The 18,201-nt window shown below is 40.3% G+C and overlaps 1 protein-coding gene across 7 annotated transcripts in view; it reads left to right on the top strand.

Annotated features, from left to right (window-relative positions):
• Positions 1–18,201, top strand: part of EXOC6 (exocyst complex component 6) — a 190,264-nt gene that overhangs the window by 102,414 nt on the left and 69,649 nt on the right. For all 7 annotated transcript variants that reach the window (XM_075000389.1, XM_075000388.1, XM_075000391.1 and 4 more), the window contains 2 exons: positions 4,355–4,466; positions 5,684–5,818. In XM_075000389.1, the coding sequence (XP_074856490.1) occupies positions 4,355–4,466; positions 5,684–5,818 (247 nt within the window). The remainder of the gene's footprint in view (positions 1–4,354; positions 4,467–5,683; positions 5,819–18,201) is intronic.

The raw sequence follows: 18,201 nt of genomic DNA, 5'->3' as shown, positions 1-18,201 counted from the left end.
GAACATACTTCCTATACAAAGCACTGTGCTTGCTAGTGATGCATTATGAAAGTATAAAATAATAATGTGGTCTCCCATCCCTACACTGGACCAGAATTCTTGAATATATGTCAAACTGTACTTTGAAGATTCTCTTTGAAGTCTTCTTTAGAGAGAGAGAGGTTCTGATAAAAACAAAGCTAAATATAAACTAAAGAGAAACCTCTAGAAAATTACTTTTTTTCAGTGGAAAATATTTCAGCACTTCCTTTCCCCGCCCCCCTCCCTTTTCCGCTACCATTTCAGAAGCCCAGCTTGGTTTTAATTACATAAAATAACATTTGTAGATGATCCCTGAAAGCTCAAATTTGCTATTCACAGCTGGCCATCCACTTTTGCATGGTTAACAAATGTAAATGACTCTCCTTTCACACATTCTTAATTGATACTGTTTATAATTTACACGTACTAATGAGTGCCTGTTGACCTCCCATATCTAAACAGTGACTCATTAAACACACAGATTATTCTTTCCTAAATGCTATGTTAACAAACCTCCAAGAGCTAAAAATAACAGATTTTTTGCATCAGTGTTGAAATTCAGTTAGTAGTACTGGGTGATTGAGTGGGTGAATGTGACGTTTTGTGAGATGGATCCTGGAACACTTATTCTCTTGTAAATTGAAATCAGAACAGTTTTTTGGTCATGATATTAAAAATATTACTAAATTGCAAACAGATACACAGCCTGCATATCTGTTTAATTCCATAGAATCTCTCAGGATAAAATTTTTAAAGGAGAATACCCAAAAGTCTAATCTTGAGATACAAACCTCAAGAATGTAAATGTGTTGGTAGAGCATCCACATTAAAAAAAAGGTCTTGAGTGCCTAATATTGAGAGACTGAAGAAGCAGCAACATTGTAGAAGATAACCCCATATTAACTAGTCTAATTACACAATGTAATACACTTTGGAGAAGCAATTTTTCAAGATTTAAATTGTTGTGCTTGAAACACCTAGTTCTTATGTAGAAGAGAGTGGCTGTTCTCTTGACTTAGCCTTAAAGTAACTGTGTCTTGTATCCATATTGATAACAGGATATGAGAGAGATGAGACAGGTGAGGTAATAATATCTTTCACTAGATCAACTTGTGGTATGATCTCCAGGTTGGTTTCCTGATGTTTTTCTTCCAGAGTGCATGAGTGTATGATGATTCCTTGCTTGAAGTGATCCTTTTGGGAATGGTTTCTCAGAAGTTGGTCCAAGAAAAGATATTGCCTCACCTTCTTTGTCTCTCTCTTAAATAACATGCAGGAGTTAATTCAAGAATTGACCATCATGAGTCATAAAGTAATAGTGATTGCAGTATAGTTAGATTCAACGTTCTATGTGAGAGGTAAGGTATCAGAAACTGACACTAAACTTTTAGAAAGGAAAGTTCCTGGAAAATGGGGTTGGGAAGAGGTCCCTCGTTAAGCATGGATGCTCCTTCAGAAAAGAGGAAGAGGCTGTGTCTACACTATCACCATCCTTCGAAAGAAGGATGGTAAGTAGGGTGTTTGGGAGTTTACTAATGAAGTGCTGCGCTTCAGGCACAAAGTTTTGAGGAGTAAAGGGACTTCGAAGTTGCCCCAGCAAGTCAAAGTACCGGTGGGTGAGCCACAGCTAGACGCATGCTGGTACTTCAAAGTTTAAAACTTCAAAGTTGCTGCGAGGGGGAATTTGCTTAATAAAGTGCTGCGTATGCAGCACAGTACTTCATTAGTAAACTCCCAACACCCTACTTACCATCCTTCCTTCGAAGGAGGGTGGTAGTGTAGACAAGCTCAGAGAGTCTCAGAAGACTGCATACATCTGACCAGAAAGGGAGCGCAGAAGCAAGGGTGTAAACCACTAAGGCTAAACGACAAGGTGTGAGAGGTTCTTTAAGCCAGAGATCTTCAAAATTGGAAGAATCTTAATTCTAAGGTGAATCCAGTAAACAAAAGTATACATTACAGTGGACTATACATGAGGGAAATTTGAAGATTTATATGAATTTGAAAAACAAATAGCTAAAGATTTTAAAACATGTAAGAAATTTTTAAGTATATCAGAAACAGCCTGAGAAAGAATCAGGAGGTCTGCGGATCAATGGGAAGGTGGGGCAGAGGGAGGAGTCAAAGGAGCAATTAAGGAAGATGGGATATTGCTAAGAAGCTAAATGATTTATTTGCTTCAGTCTTTACCATGGAGAATGTTAGGGGGATGCATAGCCTAGGCATTAGTGTTTTTTGATAATAAAGATACAATTCTATCAGAAATTAGATTACTAGGAGAAAAGGTGAAACAAATTGGTTATTTAAAAAGCAGCAAGTCCCTAGGGTCCAAATGGTATAGATGTAGGTGTTCTGAAGTAGGTGAAGTATGAAGTGCCTGACCTGCTGGCAAAATATGCACTCCCTTATTTAAAACAACTCTATTCTCCCCTCCAATCTCCTGTATCTATTTTAAAATTGTTTTAGGGTGACTTTTGAAATAGAGTAATTAATACACGATGGTATATCTCCAGCATAATTTCTGCAAAGAAACATTGTATCTCACTAATTTATTAGAATTCTCCAAATGTATCAGTAATATTTGATAAAGGTCTGACATCGTTTTAGATTTTCAAGAGGCTTTTGACAAGGTCCCTCACAAAAAACTAAATATTCATATGGTCAAAAGCAAAATACTGTCACAAATCAGAAATTGGTTGAAACAGAAAACAGTAGGAAAAAATGCTCAATTTTCATCTTGGCAACAAGTTAACACCAGTGTACCACACGATACAGATTCTGTATTACTCCTGATATGTAATACATAAGTGATTAGAAAGGGGAACAAGTAGTGAGCACAGTTTATGTAGCACATGTTTATTTGGATTAGTCAAGACTAGAGAAGACTATGGGCATGTCCATACTTACTTGAGGATCAGTGCTCCAGAAGTCACTCTTCCAGCGTTCAGTTTAGCACAGCTGGTAGGGAAGTGCTAAATCAAACGTTGGGGGCACTCCATTGACTCCAGTGAGCCTCACGTTCATGAGTAAGGGAAGTCAATGGGAGGTTCTCCTGTCAGCCTTCCACAGTGGGGCTGTGCCAGAAATTCAACTTAAGATATGTCTGTTGTAGTGACACAATTCAAATTAGTTTTGTAGTGTAGACCTGGCCCATGAGGAACTTCAGACAGAGTTAGGCAAACTAGGTAAGTGGGAAAAATAATAGCTGAATTTCAGGGTTGATAAATACAAGCAGTGCATGATGAAGGGGAAATATAAATTGATTATAAGTCTCTAGGGTTCTAAAAGGATTATATCAACTCCAAAAAGGGAACTGGGCATCTCTTTGGACAACTCCATAAAGACCCCTGTTCAATGTGCACATGTGATCAAAAAGCAAACATTCCATGTAATTTCAGTGGCAAGTTCAAGCCTGATCAAAGGAAATACATTACACAGTGTGTAATCAGACATTGGTGCTCACTGCCTTCAGACATGGAAGTAAACAATTTAGGAAAATTCAAAGAGCTGTTGGATATTTATACAGATGACAAGAAACAACAATAGTTAACAATAACAATCATCCAGTGTTGATCTCTACCAGAGATAGGAGACTGGATGTGGACTGGGGTCTGATGCAGTATGAAAGTTTCTAAATGTCTGTAAACTGCTTTGTTGCTGGTGACACAGTGCAAGTAGTGTGTGTTTCTGTTCACATGGCACAATTTTCCTGGCCAGTCATTAATTTCCACTGCTGTCTTCCATGAACTGCCAGTACATATAGTGGCCCCTTGATTTTCATTTTTTGTGATGTTAAATGTTTCATTTAGAAGGAACGTTTGTGTTCATTGCAGCAACAATACTGAGAAGGACGCATTACTCTGAAGAAAAAAAAAATCTTCCTTGTGATTGGCTGGTTACAGGACTCCCAACCAGGCACTTCAGATTGGACGCAGGTTAATGCCCTGTAAAGCTGTCTGCAAAGGTTGAGTCTATTGAAAAGGGTGTTAAAGGAATACTTTTGTCTTTGTCAAAGGGACAAACTAGGACAGAACTAGGACAGGAGGAACACAACAGAGAAACATCTGAAACTGTGGAAAGATGCTGGTGCTATTTAAATAGGCTCAGTGTCCAAACATGAGTAGAGACAGAAGTTGACCAAAACAGCCATAAAATAGAGATGAGAAAGAGTCAAAGACAACCTTGGAATCACCATAACAGAGCGGGTTACTTAATGTTTGTTAACCATGTTCAAGATGCTTAGCATGTGAAGATGTAAAGGTGTGAAGTATTTCAATTAAAGTATTGTTACTTTCTGTATAGGTTTAACCGTATCCACAACTTTGTTTTTCAGTTCAACAGAAATAGATGACATGCTTAGAAAGTCTACGAATTTGCTGCTAACCAGAACTTTAAGTAGCTGTTTACAAAACCTCATCAAAAAACCACACATAGGTTTAACAGAGGTAAGTTATGAAATGCATCACCCAAGAATTTTTATGCAGGACAAGGAAAATATGTTTTCATAAATCCAGCTGTACTGGAACACAAAGCTTTACATCAGGTTAACAAAATGAATAGTTTGTTTGGTATTAATCTGCAAGAAACACTTTTATGTATGAATTCAAAAAATAGAAAAAGAGGAAGATGAATATTGCCATGTGAAAATGACAAAATTCTATTGTTGGGTCTAATTAAATATATGGTTATATATGCATGTAGTGTATATTAAAGTGAGGGTTGCATTGAAGGAGTCCTGGTCTATATGCAATAGGTGTGCATGGAATGAGGTTAGGGCCCCTAGTTCACTGTGTAGATGAGCTCTTATGTTTCATTCCCTGAAGTTACATCATGGCAGTAGGGACTCACTGAAAGCTGATGAATAATACTGCAGTTCAAGGAACTGAGCTGAGGCCTTGAGATCTGGGTTCTAGTCTATTTATGCTATATTCTCTTGGGAAGGGACATAATCTCTCTGTGACTTAATTCTATGACTAGAATAGGGTAGCTCCTGAACTCTCAAGGATCATGTGAAGATAAAAAATGTATTGTATTTGGGGTGCTTAGTTACTAAAATGATTACAGCCCATAGGAAAACCTGTAAAGACAGAAAAGAATAATTTATATTGGGCAGAGTTTAGCTGCCAACCAGTAAATAAGGCATGGGGCTGCACACTATACAATAATGATTTAAAAAATGTTGAACTGCTGTTTCACCCACTAAACCCTGTCTGTTTTGTATACTGAACAAGGACCTGAGTCCAGCGGAAAAAGAATATATCAACAGTATATACACAGGGGAAACCTTAATCTTGAAATTTCCTACCTTCTGTTCATCACTTTGTAACCTTAACATTTCATGTAATGCAGAGATTTTTCTGGTATGGAATTATTAATTTGGCTCTGGTGATCTTTTTAATGCTAACAGCCTTGCAATATAAAGTGGAATTTCCTTTCAATTGATAGTTGTGGTTTTTGCTTTTAAACTTTTGACAATTTGTGTGTATACTATATTATGACTTGTAAGCAATATTTGCATTCTAACTTTAAAATCGACAGTTATTCAGTTGTATCCTGTGATAATTATCTACTTGCAGTGTAGTGTCTGAAAGCAATAACTCTTAAAAATCAGGTGATATCTGTTGATACAAAGTCATTTTACTGAATTTTTGGTCTTTTGTAGTTGGTGCAAATCATCATAAACACAACACACTTGGAACAAGCTTGTAAATACCTTGAGGACTTCATAAGTAACATTACAAATATTTCCCAAGAGACTGTTCATACTGCAAGACTGTATGGTCTTTCCACGTTTAAGGTATGTAATATGTCACCATTTAAATTATGAAGTGTAAAAATTTTTGCATTAAAATCACCATAAATTAACTGTGAAAAAGAAAAGCAAAAGAGGACCCAAGAGGTTCTTATGCATTTTGTCATAAACAGTTTCCTAAATTTTGAGAATTAAAGATAAATTATCAGCATTAAAGTAAATCTAGTTTTTCTTTTATGGCATTTTAAACATTATTAACAGGACATGAAAATGTGGTTTTTATGTACATTGAAACAATTAGCGAACTCTTGAAGATAGCTCATGCCTTAGTCTTGGGTTAACTTGTGGTTTTATTATTAACCACACTATAAACTTGAATAGATTATACTTTATTTGGGTGGCATCTACCCTAGCAAGTTCCTTCAGAAAATCAGGCCCTTTTTTGAAACAGCATGCAGGGCATCCACACACAAAATGTGCTCTTTCGATCTGAAATTGAAAGAATGCGGCTCTTCCTCTGGAAGCTGCCTTCTGGTCCCGGCTCAGAAAGAGCACCTCCTTTTGAAAGCTTCTTTAGAAGACAAAAAGTGTGTAGCCATTCCGCAGGCCCTTTTTTCAAAAGAACAGTCCTCATGCTGCAGGAGTTTTCAATCCCTGGCCTGTTCTTTCAAAAGAGCAGAGGTTGTGTGGACGCTCTCTAGTGGAAGAGTGGATTGATCTTTTGATCCACTTTTTTGTGTGTGGACGTGATATTTTAAAAGAAGATTTTTCGGAAGAGATCTTCCAGAAGAACTTTTGAAAGATTGCTGTAGTGTGGACATGGCTGTACTGTAATACGTTTCGTTTCAGAACCCCATATCAAACAAATAGGTTTGCTTAAAAGGCATATATGTACACATGTATAATTATTTGCTTTTTTCCTGCTATAATAAGAGTACTTCAGAGTATATATTTTCAAGCATTCTGAATCAGTAATGTCAAAGAAGCAAAATTTAGGAAGTGAAACTGTTGTAGTATGCTGACATTTAAACTTGAGGATGAAAACATGATTCCGCACTGCAAGAAAACACATTGTTTAGAGGGCTTTTTGGTAAGAGCAAGACAGAATATAGAACTCACTTACAAACTTTAGAAAGGGTTTATAAATCGGTAGTAGTTACATATGTCGTCGTAGAATTGGGTTGTACTGAATTTTAATTTAAAATAAGAAATAGGATAAACACACAATAATATGTATAAAGTGTGATTTTATCTCACTCCATAGCACCCTATTGTATTTATACTAATGTCTGCTGTCTAGAATTTAAACATTTGAATAAATATAAATCAATTATTAGTAATATTTTAAGTGAGTGGGAAGGGTAGAAAAACTTGGCTGAGGGGAGGCTATGGGCGGGAAAGAATTGTTGATTCTTAAATTCTTAAAATTAGTTGATTGTATGCATCTGTCTTGCCTAATGGCTAAGAAGATTATAATCCTGGAAATTGGTTATTCATAGGGTAAATTAAAGAATGGCTGCCATAGAGATATCAGTCTTAGATCACACAAAAAGAACTATACATGGAAGGTTAATGAACTCCAAGTCTAGACACAGAGCAGATTTTCACTGCAGTTCATCAAGCTGTGAGAGTGCTTCCCAGAACAGGTAGGCAGACATGCTAGCATTAATTGAGCTACTACTTACTACTTAATCCTTTTTCTCTGAGTGGAACATAGGTCATCTACAAGTCTCCTCCATGTCACTCTGTCTCGGGACAAAACTAGCTGACTCCAGGAGTACCCCAGTTGCTATTCTTCAGTCTCAGTAGATCTTCTCCACGTTGTCCGAGGTCTTCCTCTTTTGCGTTTTCCTTGTGGGTTCCATGTGTGAGCTTGATGGATCTGCTTCACCAATACTGCCAGCTGATTTTACAGAGCATCTGGTCTAAGTAGACTGTTATTCTCAACCCTTAGAGGGGTTCGCAGCTCTTTATTGATGGTCAAGAAGTAAAGCTGAGACTCAGAAATCCTGGGCTCAATTTCAGATTGTTAGGAGAAGTGTTCCCCAGTAGTTATAAATACTTCTGCCACTCTACCTCCCCATCCTTTGTCTGTTCCCCTCTGCTTCTGTCCATTCCACACACTAACTCCTATGTTTGTCTCTCTCCATACCTCTCCCTTCTGCCTATCTGCTTCTGTCCCCATCTTGTCTCTGCTCCTCACTGCTCTGCATACAAGTCAGGCTCCTTTCCTGCCTGGCTGGAAGCAATGGGTATATTAAAAGCAAATGAGACACTGTATTTCTGCTCTCATTTCTGGTGTTCTGCACCACAGTAGCTCTCAACTGCCAGGAAGAACAATTGCAGGGAAAGTCCTTGGGATGAATCAATCATGGACAGTCTGTTTTGCACATTGCAGCTGTGCAGGGATGGAGCATGCTCAGTGCAGATGGATTCATCAAAGAAGCTAGCTGCCAAACTCTCAGCAAGCCTTTATTGATCATGTATAACCTGAAATATTTTCAGAGGTTATAACTTGACCAGATTTGAGCTAATTTTCATGCACTGCAAAAAATACATCCCTAATGTTAAAATAATTCTCCTCCTTACCATCCTGGCAGTTGTCAAGTCCCTGCTCCAGACCACGTTGCTTCTCAGTGAAACAGTGCTAAAATATGAAAGATGAATACAATTATTTTCCCCCATCTGTGTCTCAGAAATGGCTGGACCGCTTTAGCCAAAGTGCTCTGATAAAGTTCTGAGGCATACACTCAGCATGGAAAATTTCATCTTCAGCCATTACTTTGACAAAGTTTAAATTACTAGAAAAAAAGATCATGTAGTGGAAGTGTGTTATATCTCTGCCTCTTGTTAGGTACTTAAATGGCTCTCATCAGCATAATAGCAGACCAGGTCCCAGTTATTGAGTTTATCTTTAACCCAGAAAGGTAGGAAAGCACTGTTCTGTCCATTTTCCAGGTTGGGGACTGAGGCACAAGCGACCTTACCGTTGTCACACAAGGTGTGTAGGGCAGAGAGATTAAACCTAGGTCTCTGGAGTCCAAATTCACAATCTTAATCACACAGCTGTCCTTCATCTTCAGTTGGAAGTTTCACCAGGAGTCACTCGAAATCGGGCTCAATCTCTGAAGGCTCCTGAAGCCAGACCAGCCACTAAAAGCCCCAGCTTCCCCTGGCTGGGAACTGCAGCCAGTGGGAGCTGCTGGGGCAGAGCATGCAGGAGGGGCCTGGCCACCAACCTATGGACCACAGTAAGGAAGTACAGGCTGCTTCTGGGAGTGGGGTGAGACCTGGGGGCAGGCAGACAACCTGCCTTAGCCATGCTGCACTGTCAACTGGGACTCAGAGTCACCCAACGCAAGTGCCTCCCAGCCAGAGCCTGCATGCTGACCCCTTCCTGCTTCCCAATCTCCTGTGCCAGCACTGATCCCTCTCCCACACCTAAACTCCTTCCCAGACCTCACACCCTCTACTCTTCCCAAACCATCTGCTCCAGCCTTGAGCCCCCTTCTGTACCCAAACTCCCTCCTAGAGCCTACACCCCATCCTGCACCCTGCCTCAGCCTTGAGCCCCCTCCCAGAGCCCATAATCCACACCTCTTCCCGAACTCAGTCTCATGCCCTGAACCACTCCCTCCCATAGCCTGCACACTTCAGTCGCTCCTGCGGCACCACCCTGTCTCAGCTTTGAATCCTCTGCTGCGCTCAAACTCCTTTCCAGAGCTCACACCCTATCCCCCTGCCCCAGGCTCAGCCCAGAGTCCCTTCCCACAGTGCAAGCCCTTTGGAGTTGGCCGATAGCCTGTATCCCACTCCCACCCATCTGGTGGAGAACAGCACGTAACAGGGAGGGAATGGAGTGAGCAGGAGTAGGGTCTCACAGGAAGGGCAAGGCCTCAAAAGGATGTGGGGGTGAGGATGTTTGGGTTTAGTGTGACTAAACAGTTGGCAAACAAAGTTGTAAGTCAGGTGCATGTGATTGACTCCAAACCTAACAATGACAATTAAATCTTTAAAGACAATTTATCTGATCAAGTTCCCTTCTAGCCAGGCAATTCAAAATGTCCGTGTCACATTACGCCAGATTCTGGTCCCTGCTCTGAGTCAGACAGTGTTACACCACACTGGCACAAATAAGCCAGAAAGATGACTTTTAGCTGGCACCTGGAGAGCCCATATGACATAGAGCCAGCGTAGTGGCACTATGCTGTAAACTTTTCTGGCCCTGACATGAGGCATTTTCAGAGGAAAGGGGCATGGCAGAGGTATCTTTGTGCTCCCTTGGTCTCTGACAGCCAAAAGAATCTCTGGGAATGTGGGTAGCTATGGATAAACGAGAGTAGGACTTGGACTTGAAATCAGCTGAAATTCCTTGATTTACCTGCAGTGGCCAGGGTCCTTACAAAGTTCAGAGGAATGTTGACCCATAGGACCAGTTATTGGTTCTCATAACTATATAGAAAAACACAAATACATGGATGTATTACTCACATAAGATATTTGGTTCCTTGGAAGCAGCTTTAAGATGTCAAAGACATGGGAGCCATACATTTATTGGTACTGTGGGGGAGAAATCAGGTTGTCCCACCGTAAGTTGAATGAACATAACATAGGCTTAGAGATGCTATTTCAATATGATCACTTACCTTGTGGCAACTTTTAATCTACTTGCACTTTTAACTTAACATGCCCTACTGGAATTTAAAATGAAGTAACTTCTGTAGATGATGTAGAGGTTATTAAATGGACTTACATTAATAATAAGCTTAGCCTTACCATGGTAAACATGTCAGGATATGAAAGTCATGTCTTTGTTGAGAATTACATGATCCTATAAATTAAAATGTCATGGTTTGGGTGAATGAGTAATAATCCTATTACAGATCATCCAGAATGAACTGTATCTGTGTAGGTACCGATTAGTTCATATCTGAAGAGAGACACACTGGAAGATAGTTTATGTCAAACGTCTTTGTGGTTACACCTACACATTTCTCAGACTTGATAATGGATGTTGGCTATTAATTTATATTTGTTTTTAATTTTTATTTGTAGTTTATTCATGACAAAACAGGAGATAAAGTACAGTAGTCACATTTAATGTATTTGAAATATATTAAAATTTACAATTATCTGTTGACCAGTCTTCCAAATTATAACGGTCTCTTCTTGCTATAACTTGGAAAAATTGAATAATGTAAATTCATCATAGCAATGAACAAGAAGCAGAGATCTCACCTACATTTAGAATTAAAGTCAGAATAATGGAATGGAAAATCTTCATAGCTCCCAGTAGCCATCCAATTAATTAGCTGTCAATTAAAGTTAAAATTGCAATTATCCATGCATTAAACTTGGGATCATTTATCTTACAATATCTTAATACACTTGTTAGGAAACTGATCTAATAGCTCAGAAGAAGCGTGTCTAAAACTGCTAATGGAAAATCACTGAAGAATCCCCCAAACGCTAGAAGTTCTCTTTTTCAGAAGTGCCTCTTTGGATTCCCATTCCTGGGGATGAGTGCACCTCACTTTGATCACCTCTGGGAGAAACCAAGTCATTGGTGGCTGAAGTGCAGATGGAGTCTGTACATTTTCTGCAAGTACCACACAAGAGCCTGCTGTACTGCTTCCACCTTAATGGCCATGGCAGTTATGTACTGATTCTTTTGGATTTATATGGCAATTTTCTAGATCTATGAAGAGAAATGGAAGAGTGGAGAGAAGTCCACAAGAGACATTTCTTTTCTCTGATTCTCTTTTGACAGCTTGAGAGATGGTAGAAAGAGCTGTGAAGTGAGAACTTTATCTGCGGTATTCCTATCATGTTTTGATTCTTTGGCAACAGGTATAGTTCTGAAATCCAATATTTAATAACACTGGTCGAATAATTGTTGACTACTGAAGTAAAAGAGACTTAATTGTGTACAATTTTGAGAGCCATAAAGACTTTGGATGTTTCCCACATTGGCCGTGTCTACACTAGCCAAAAACTTCAAAATGACCATGCGAAGTTTACTAATGAAGCTCTGAAATACATATTCAGCTCCTCATTAGAATGCGGGTGGCCGCAGCACTTCGAAATAAGTTTTTGGCTAGTGTAGACGTAGCCATTATTATGTTTAGCCAGACGTAACTTCTACAGTTTTATTCTGGAAAACCGTAGTGTGGTGATGAATTTCCTCAGTGTGGTGTATATTTTGAATAAATATCTCTTCATTGTTTTGTACATCTGAGAGACTTTCTCCCTAAGCATAATAGGTTAACTTTATCAAAGCAGAAGTCAAGGATATTTTAAATTTTGTGTATGAGCAAGTGTTCTTCTGAAAAAACACAAAGTCCTATGGTGCCTTATAGACTAACAGATATTTTGGAGCATAAGCTTTCGTGGGCAAAGACCCACTGACGAATTTAAAACATCCTTGACTTCTGCTTTGATGAAGCGGGTCTTTGCCCATCAAAACTTATGTTCCAAAATATCTATTAGTCTATGAGGTGCCACAGGACTTTTTGTTGTTTTTGGAGATACAGACTAACTCAGCTACCTCTCTGATACTTGTTCTTCTGAACACATCCTTTGTATGGTGTATGGTGAGTTTGCATCCTCTCTGGCAAAGACTTGGTTTGTTCAACTTTATTTTTTGGTAATTACTGGCAGTTATTAGGTAACCCTTAAGCAGCTGCAACTTGAATTTTAAGGTATTTAATTAATTATTCCTATATATGTAGTGGTACACCCTAACAAAGGAGCAGAATTTCTTAAAGTAACAGATTATAAAGGATTAATCCTGTCGAGTGGTTCTGTCTTCTAGATTTCTGTTTTATACCTAGATGCAAAACTAAACCTATTCAGTTCTAATATTACCTCTGGCACAGATGGTAAAGGATGGGTGATGTGCTATGAGATACCATCATTGTAGAGCAGTGCATTTATTTTATATATTTTCCACATGGAGGCCTGCAATTTTCCTGTTAGCTCACATTTGTTCTGCTTTGGGTTTTGAAAGCAGAGTAAAGAGCAAAAGTGAAAAAGGCTCCCCTGCAGTATATCCTGTCAATTTTGTGTCTCATGTGAGTGGACATGTGTATGTTTCTATAAATATAGATTATAGTGGATATGGCTATAGATTATTCCTGCCAAGTATTCAAACTTCTCACTCAGTCTAACCCAGGGCTTTCCATGAATCAAGAGGTAAGAAGATTGTCCAGTTTAATGTTCACCTGAAATTGTCTGCTAATTTCATTCTTGCAATACAACCTGTTTAACTTTTCTATGAATCATTCAGTCTTTATTAGACCCCACAACAGCCTTGCTGCCATATGGTGCGGCGGGATAGTGGCTGGCCCCACGCAGCACAGAAAGAAATATCAAATGCTCAGTTTGAAGAGATAGAGACAGAACCACGAACTCCATGGTGGGGCTAGTTGTCATGGGTAGATACACACACACAGCACTAATAGCAAAGAAAGAAAGGCATTTCTCAGTCTCTCATACAAACATGAGCCCACAGCCACAGGCTTCCTGGTCCCAAATTGTAATTCATGGTCTTCCTGTTATCTAACTCCTGTGTATCTGTAGAGTAGCGGCCAGAGTGAAGCACTGTGGTGCATTGTGGATTACATATGGGACACCCTTGGAGGCTTCCACACGGGCCTTTATTCGAATTTTTAAATATGAACTTGACACTACACTTCTGACAATATTACGATATCCATATTAGTGCTCCCTAAATTGAGTTAATAATATTTACAGTAAAGACAGTCATGTTGTAGTATTGAGCTAACTGCCTTAAATTTGAATTTATCTCGTAGTATAGACGTAGCCTTAGTCTCCCTGAAATACAGTTCAACTTTTCTGCTTGTTCAGCCAGCTTGCCATACAACTTGAGAGCTGTTCATCCGTTTGTGTCCCTCGTGAGTCTTGGCTGCTATGCCAGCTACCACAGTCCCATTTTTGTTTTCTAGACTCTCTGGGCTTCCGCATTTACAGTGTGATCTTTCCCTCACTTATGCTGTTACCGGCTGGTTTCTTAACAGGAGCACATGTGCTACCTCTTATGCAGTGGAAAACAGACTGCAGGGGCTATCCAACTGGTGTAGTTCTGCTGTACTGCCAAATAAAAGAACTTTATGCTGGTTAGATGCAGCTGTGAATCACACATAGACAGGGTCCTTTTCTCCCTTCCTCACGTATCCCAGCTGAGCGACTGTCTGGCTTCACTTCTGACTTAGTGTCGCAACTACCACTTCTGGTTACATTTACACTGCAATCTGCTTTCGGAAGCGGAATGCAAATAAGCGAGATGAGAAATGCAGATGAGGTGCAGATTTACATATCTTGTGCCTTATTTGCATATTCTCACACAGTCTCACTTTCAGGATAGCCTTTTCAAGAACAAAAATGGCTGTGTAGAAGGGATTCCTTCATAAACAAACCCTGTTTTCGAAGGAACCCTTTTTCTGATTTTGTTTGTTACTACTAGCTTTCAGGGACCTGGGTTGCAATAAGACAGTACCTATAAGAAAATTTAAATTACTTTCTCCCTGCTTTTGACTCAACTTAGAATTAGGATGGCATTATTAGTAACTGTTATGACTAACAGTTTTTGACCATTTTGACTGGCGGGCGAAGCCTTTGCTTTTAAATGTAAGGATTTGTCATGGTCTCTCACTTTGTGTTCTCCAACAAATAGAATTTTGGTAATAAAGAATTGTCATAGTGCTATTGGTCGTGGGATTTTAAAGAGACAAGGTGGGTGAGGTAACATTTTTACTGGAAAGAAAGGCCTTTTTGGTGAGAAAGACAAGCTCTCGAGCTGAAGAGCTCAATGTAAACTTAGCAGCTTTTCTAGCTCATCAAAACTACAGCCAATAAACGATATTATCCATCTTGTCTCTAGAACTTCAACAATTAGTTTTTCCGTATGTTTCTTCACTTTAATCTTTGTCAGTTCTCTTTTTTCTTGTCCATAGGTCAAATATCAGTTTACTATGTATTCATACTGTTTCTGGAGCATACTATCCACAGTTATTTCAAGGAACACATATTTATATGTGCCGTCATAACTTTTTCATTTGGGATTTAGACAGCAACGATATAACTTCTTGTGTATAGAGCTAGATGTACTTCATTTAATTATCTAAGTGCTCATACTGTGCCTGTCATTGTGATATCTAAGAACCAGATAAAACATAATTGAATTAAGTGTAAGCACAAGCAGCAGGATTATAAGATACCCTGTATGGTTTCTCTCCTCCTTGGCATGACATAAAAGTATTATTTTTTCCCCTGGCGAATCACATTTTAATGCAACATGCTCCATTTGTGTAGGAAAATCCTTTTTTGATTAATCCTTTTTTCCTTTTTATGAAAAACTGCATAGATCTCACCAACTCAGCCATTCTGCAGTTAGGTATGTACCGTTATTATTAAGTACAGCTCTTGGAGGCAAATTATATTAGATCCCATACATTTTAAGTGACAAAGAATATCCTTTTCTTTGTTAGTCTTATGGATTCCTGTTACATTCCATAAGATCAGTTTGTAAGTGTCTCTACCATGTTAAGTTTTTTTAAAAATTGAAATCTTTTTACCCCGAAGAGAGATTCCCATACCTGTCTCATCCCTTTAAGGCAAAAAATATGAGGCACAATCTCAGATGGAGGTGTCCAGGAGGAGGTTTTGAAATAAATTGATAAACTCTAAAAAATTACCACGACCAAAGAACTCAGATATGAAATTGCAGTACTGCTAACTGTGATGTGTAACCTAGTGCTTAAATTAGCTTCTGTAACAGATGACTGAGAGATAGCTAATGTAATGTGGATTCATAAAAAACACTCATGAGGTGACCCTAGCAATTACATGCCAGTAATCTTGACTCCAATATCAGACAAATTAGCTTAAACTATAGTAAAGAGGGGAATCGTCAGACACTTAGGCTGCATCTACACTAGCAAGTTCTTTCAGAAGATTTTTCAGAAGAAGGGGGTTCTTTTAAAAGATCCTGTGGAGCGTCTATGCACAAAAAGCATTCTTTGGAAAGTAAATTGAAAGAATGCAGCGCTTCTATTGAACTCGCTCTTCCTTTCCTGTTGCAGGAGGAGCGCCCCCTTTGGAAAGCAAACTGTGTTGATGCTCCACAGGCCCTTTTTCCAAAAGAACAGTCCTCATGGGGCCTGAGTTTTGGATCCCTAGCTCATTCTTTTGAAAGAGCAGGGGCTGTGTGGATGCTCTCTTTCAAAAGAGCAGATCGCTCATTTGATCTGCTTTTTTGTGTGTGGACACTCATTTCCAAAAGAAGTTCTTTTGTAAGAGATCTTCCGGAACGGCTTCTTTCGAAAGATCTCTGCAGTGTAGATGTAGCCTACGATATACATAATTTGTTGGGGAAGAGTCAACATACCTTTTGTAAGTGGAAATCATGACTCACCAATCTATTAGCCTTCTTTGGGGGACATGACAAACATGGACATGGATGATCCAATGGGTGTAGTGTACTTGGATTTTCAGAAAGCCTTTGACATTGTTCCACACCAAAAACTCTTAAGCAAAATAAGGAGTCATAGAATCAGAGGGAAGGTCCTCTCATGGATCAGTAACTGGTTAAAAGATAGGAAACAAAAGGTAAGAATACATGGCTAGTTTTCACAGGGGAGAGAGGTAAATATTGAGGTTACTTAAGGATGTATACTATGCTGTGCCGTGCAACATATTCAGAAATTCTTCTTTGAGTGCTTGCTCATGTCCATTCCACAATAGGTGTGTGTGTGCTCACCACATACATCAGTGACAGAAATTTTTCCCGGAGCAGTACCCATAAGGGAGCACCTCTAGCAACCCCTGGAGTAGAGTGTCCCTGGTGCAGTGTAAGAGATGCATTTCCCCCACCCTGTATCCCTTCTTGCCACCAGTGGAACAGCTCTGCTCCAACCTTGGCTGTTGTCTTCTCCCCATGGTGAGTCTATTTGTGGTTAGTTTTCCTGTATTATAGTTAGAGTATCTCGTCTCCTTAGGGACTTAACACTTGGATCAGGGCATAACCCAGTCCTTGGAGTTTAAACCTTATGATTCATGAAAATGATCTGTGCCAGTCAGTGACCCACACAATAGTTGCTGTGTTGTCTCAGTGAAGCAAATGTCATCGATAGGAGCAAAATTTGCAACTCCTTTATGCCTAGGACTAAGAAAGAGTGGGACATTTGACTTTGTGCACTCTTCATGGAGTCAGCTCTAACCCTGGCACCAGCACATAGATTGGCTACAGCACCATGCACCACCCACCAATCACCACAATTCCCCCTTCCCAGCCTCAACAAAGAAGCCGAGGAGGGCAACAAAGAGCTGTTCACCCCACCTCAGAAAAAAGCGGACAAGCCAGGAATAGAGCACAGACCCTGTTGGATGGCTCCCAATCTCTGGTGTGCTTGAGGGGCCTGACTCAGGCTGAGCAGAGCACCCCAGCCCACTCCACCCCCACCTCTCCAGACAGCAGAACTCTGTCACGTTCAGATGCAGCCACACAGGAGATACATACAGTCTCTGCTGATACCCACATCCCAGGCCTCTGTAACTGTTCCAGACTCCAGGTGGCTTCAGACTCCAGATCATGCACCCAGCCCTGCTCAAGAAGGGGTAGGCATAGATCTCCGGTCACAGGGTGCTGCAGATCTGCTGCTCATGGCCAATCAAGGAGCAGCAGATCTGTGGCAGCCTGTGGGAAGAGTCCAGTTCCTCAATGCTGGACATGCAGTCTCATGCTCAGTACTGCTTCCACCCATCTCCAGCATGGGGCTCCTTGCTGGTGCAACCCCTGTAGGTGGGACCTCCGGCACTATTGGCACATCAGATAGTGCAATGGTGTTAGGATCTATGGCTGGCTCCATGGCACCACTGGCCTCCTCGGAACTTTGCTCACCCATCTCAAATGACCCAGTCAGTAGCTCGGGTCTCAGACAGTCATGAAGCCCGCACACCTCAACACATTTGTCGCTGGATCTCCTCCCACTCAGGGAGAGTTGCCACTGGTGTTGGTGCCCATGGTGCCTGGCAGAGCACCAGAAGCATGACTTTCTTCCTCCGTACCCTCGAATGAGGTGATCGTGACCCCTCCCTCTCCTTGACACCAAGGCCCACCAAGAATTGCTGACGAGGGTGGCCTCCAACCTCAGCTTGAGGGCGGAGGAAATGGAGGAGCCCTCTGATACCCTGTTCAATGAGCTTTCATCTGCAACACTGGCCAGAGTGGCACTGGGGCTCCATGGTGAGGTGATAGTGTATCTTAGGTCCTGTGGCAAACTCTATCCTCCCTGAATCCTAAGTGTGAAGAACACAAATACTTTGTCCCATCCAAAGGTAATGTGTACCTTTACTTTCGCTCAGCCCCTGACTCATTGGGGGCACCACTGGGAGGCTGTGTTGACCCC

Source organism: Carettochelys insculpta, chromosome 7 (genome assembly GCF_033958435.1).
Source record: "Carettochelys insculpta isolate YL-2023 chromosome 7, ASM3395843v1, whole genome shotgun sequence".
NCBI classification, from domain to species: Eukaryota; Metazoa; Chordata; order Testudines; family Carettochelyidae; genus Carettochelys; species Carettochelys insculpta.
This window is presented reverse-complemented; position numbering and strand designations above follow the sequence as displayed.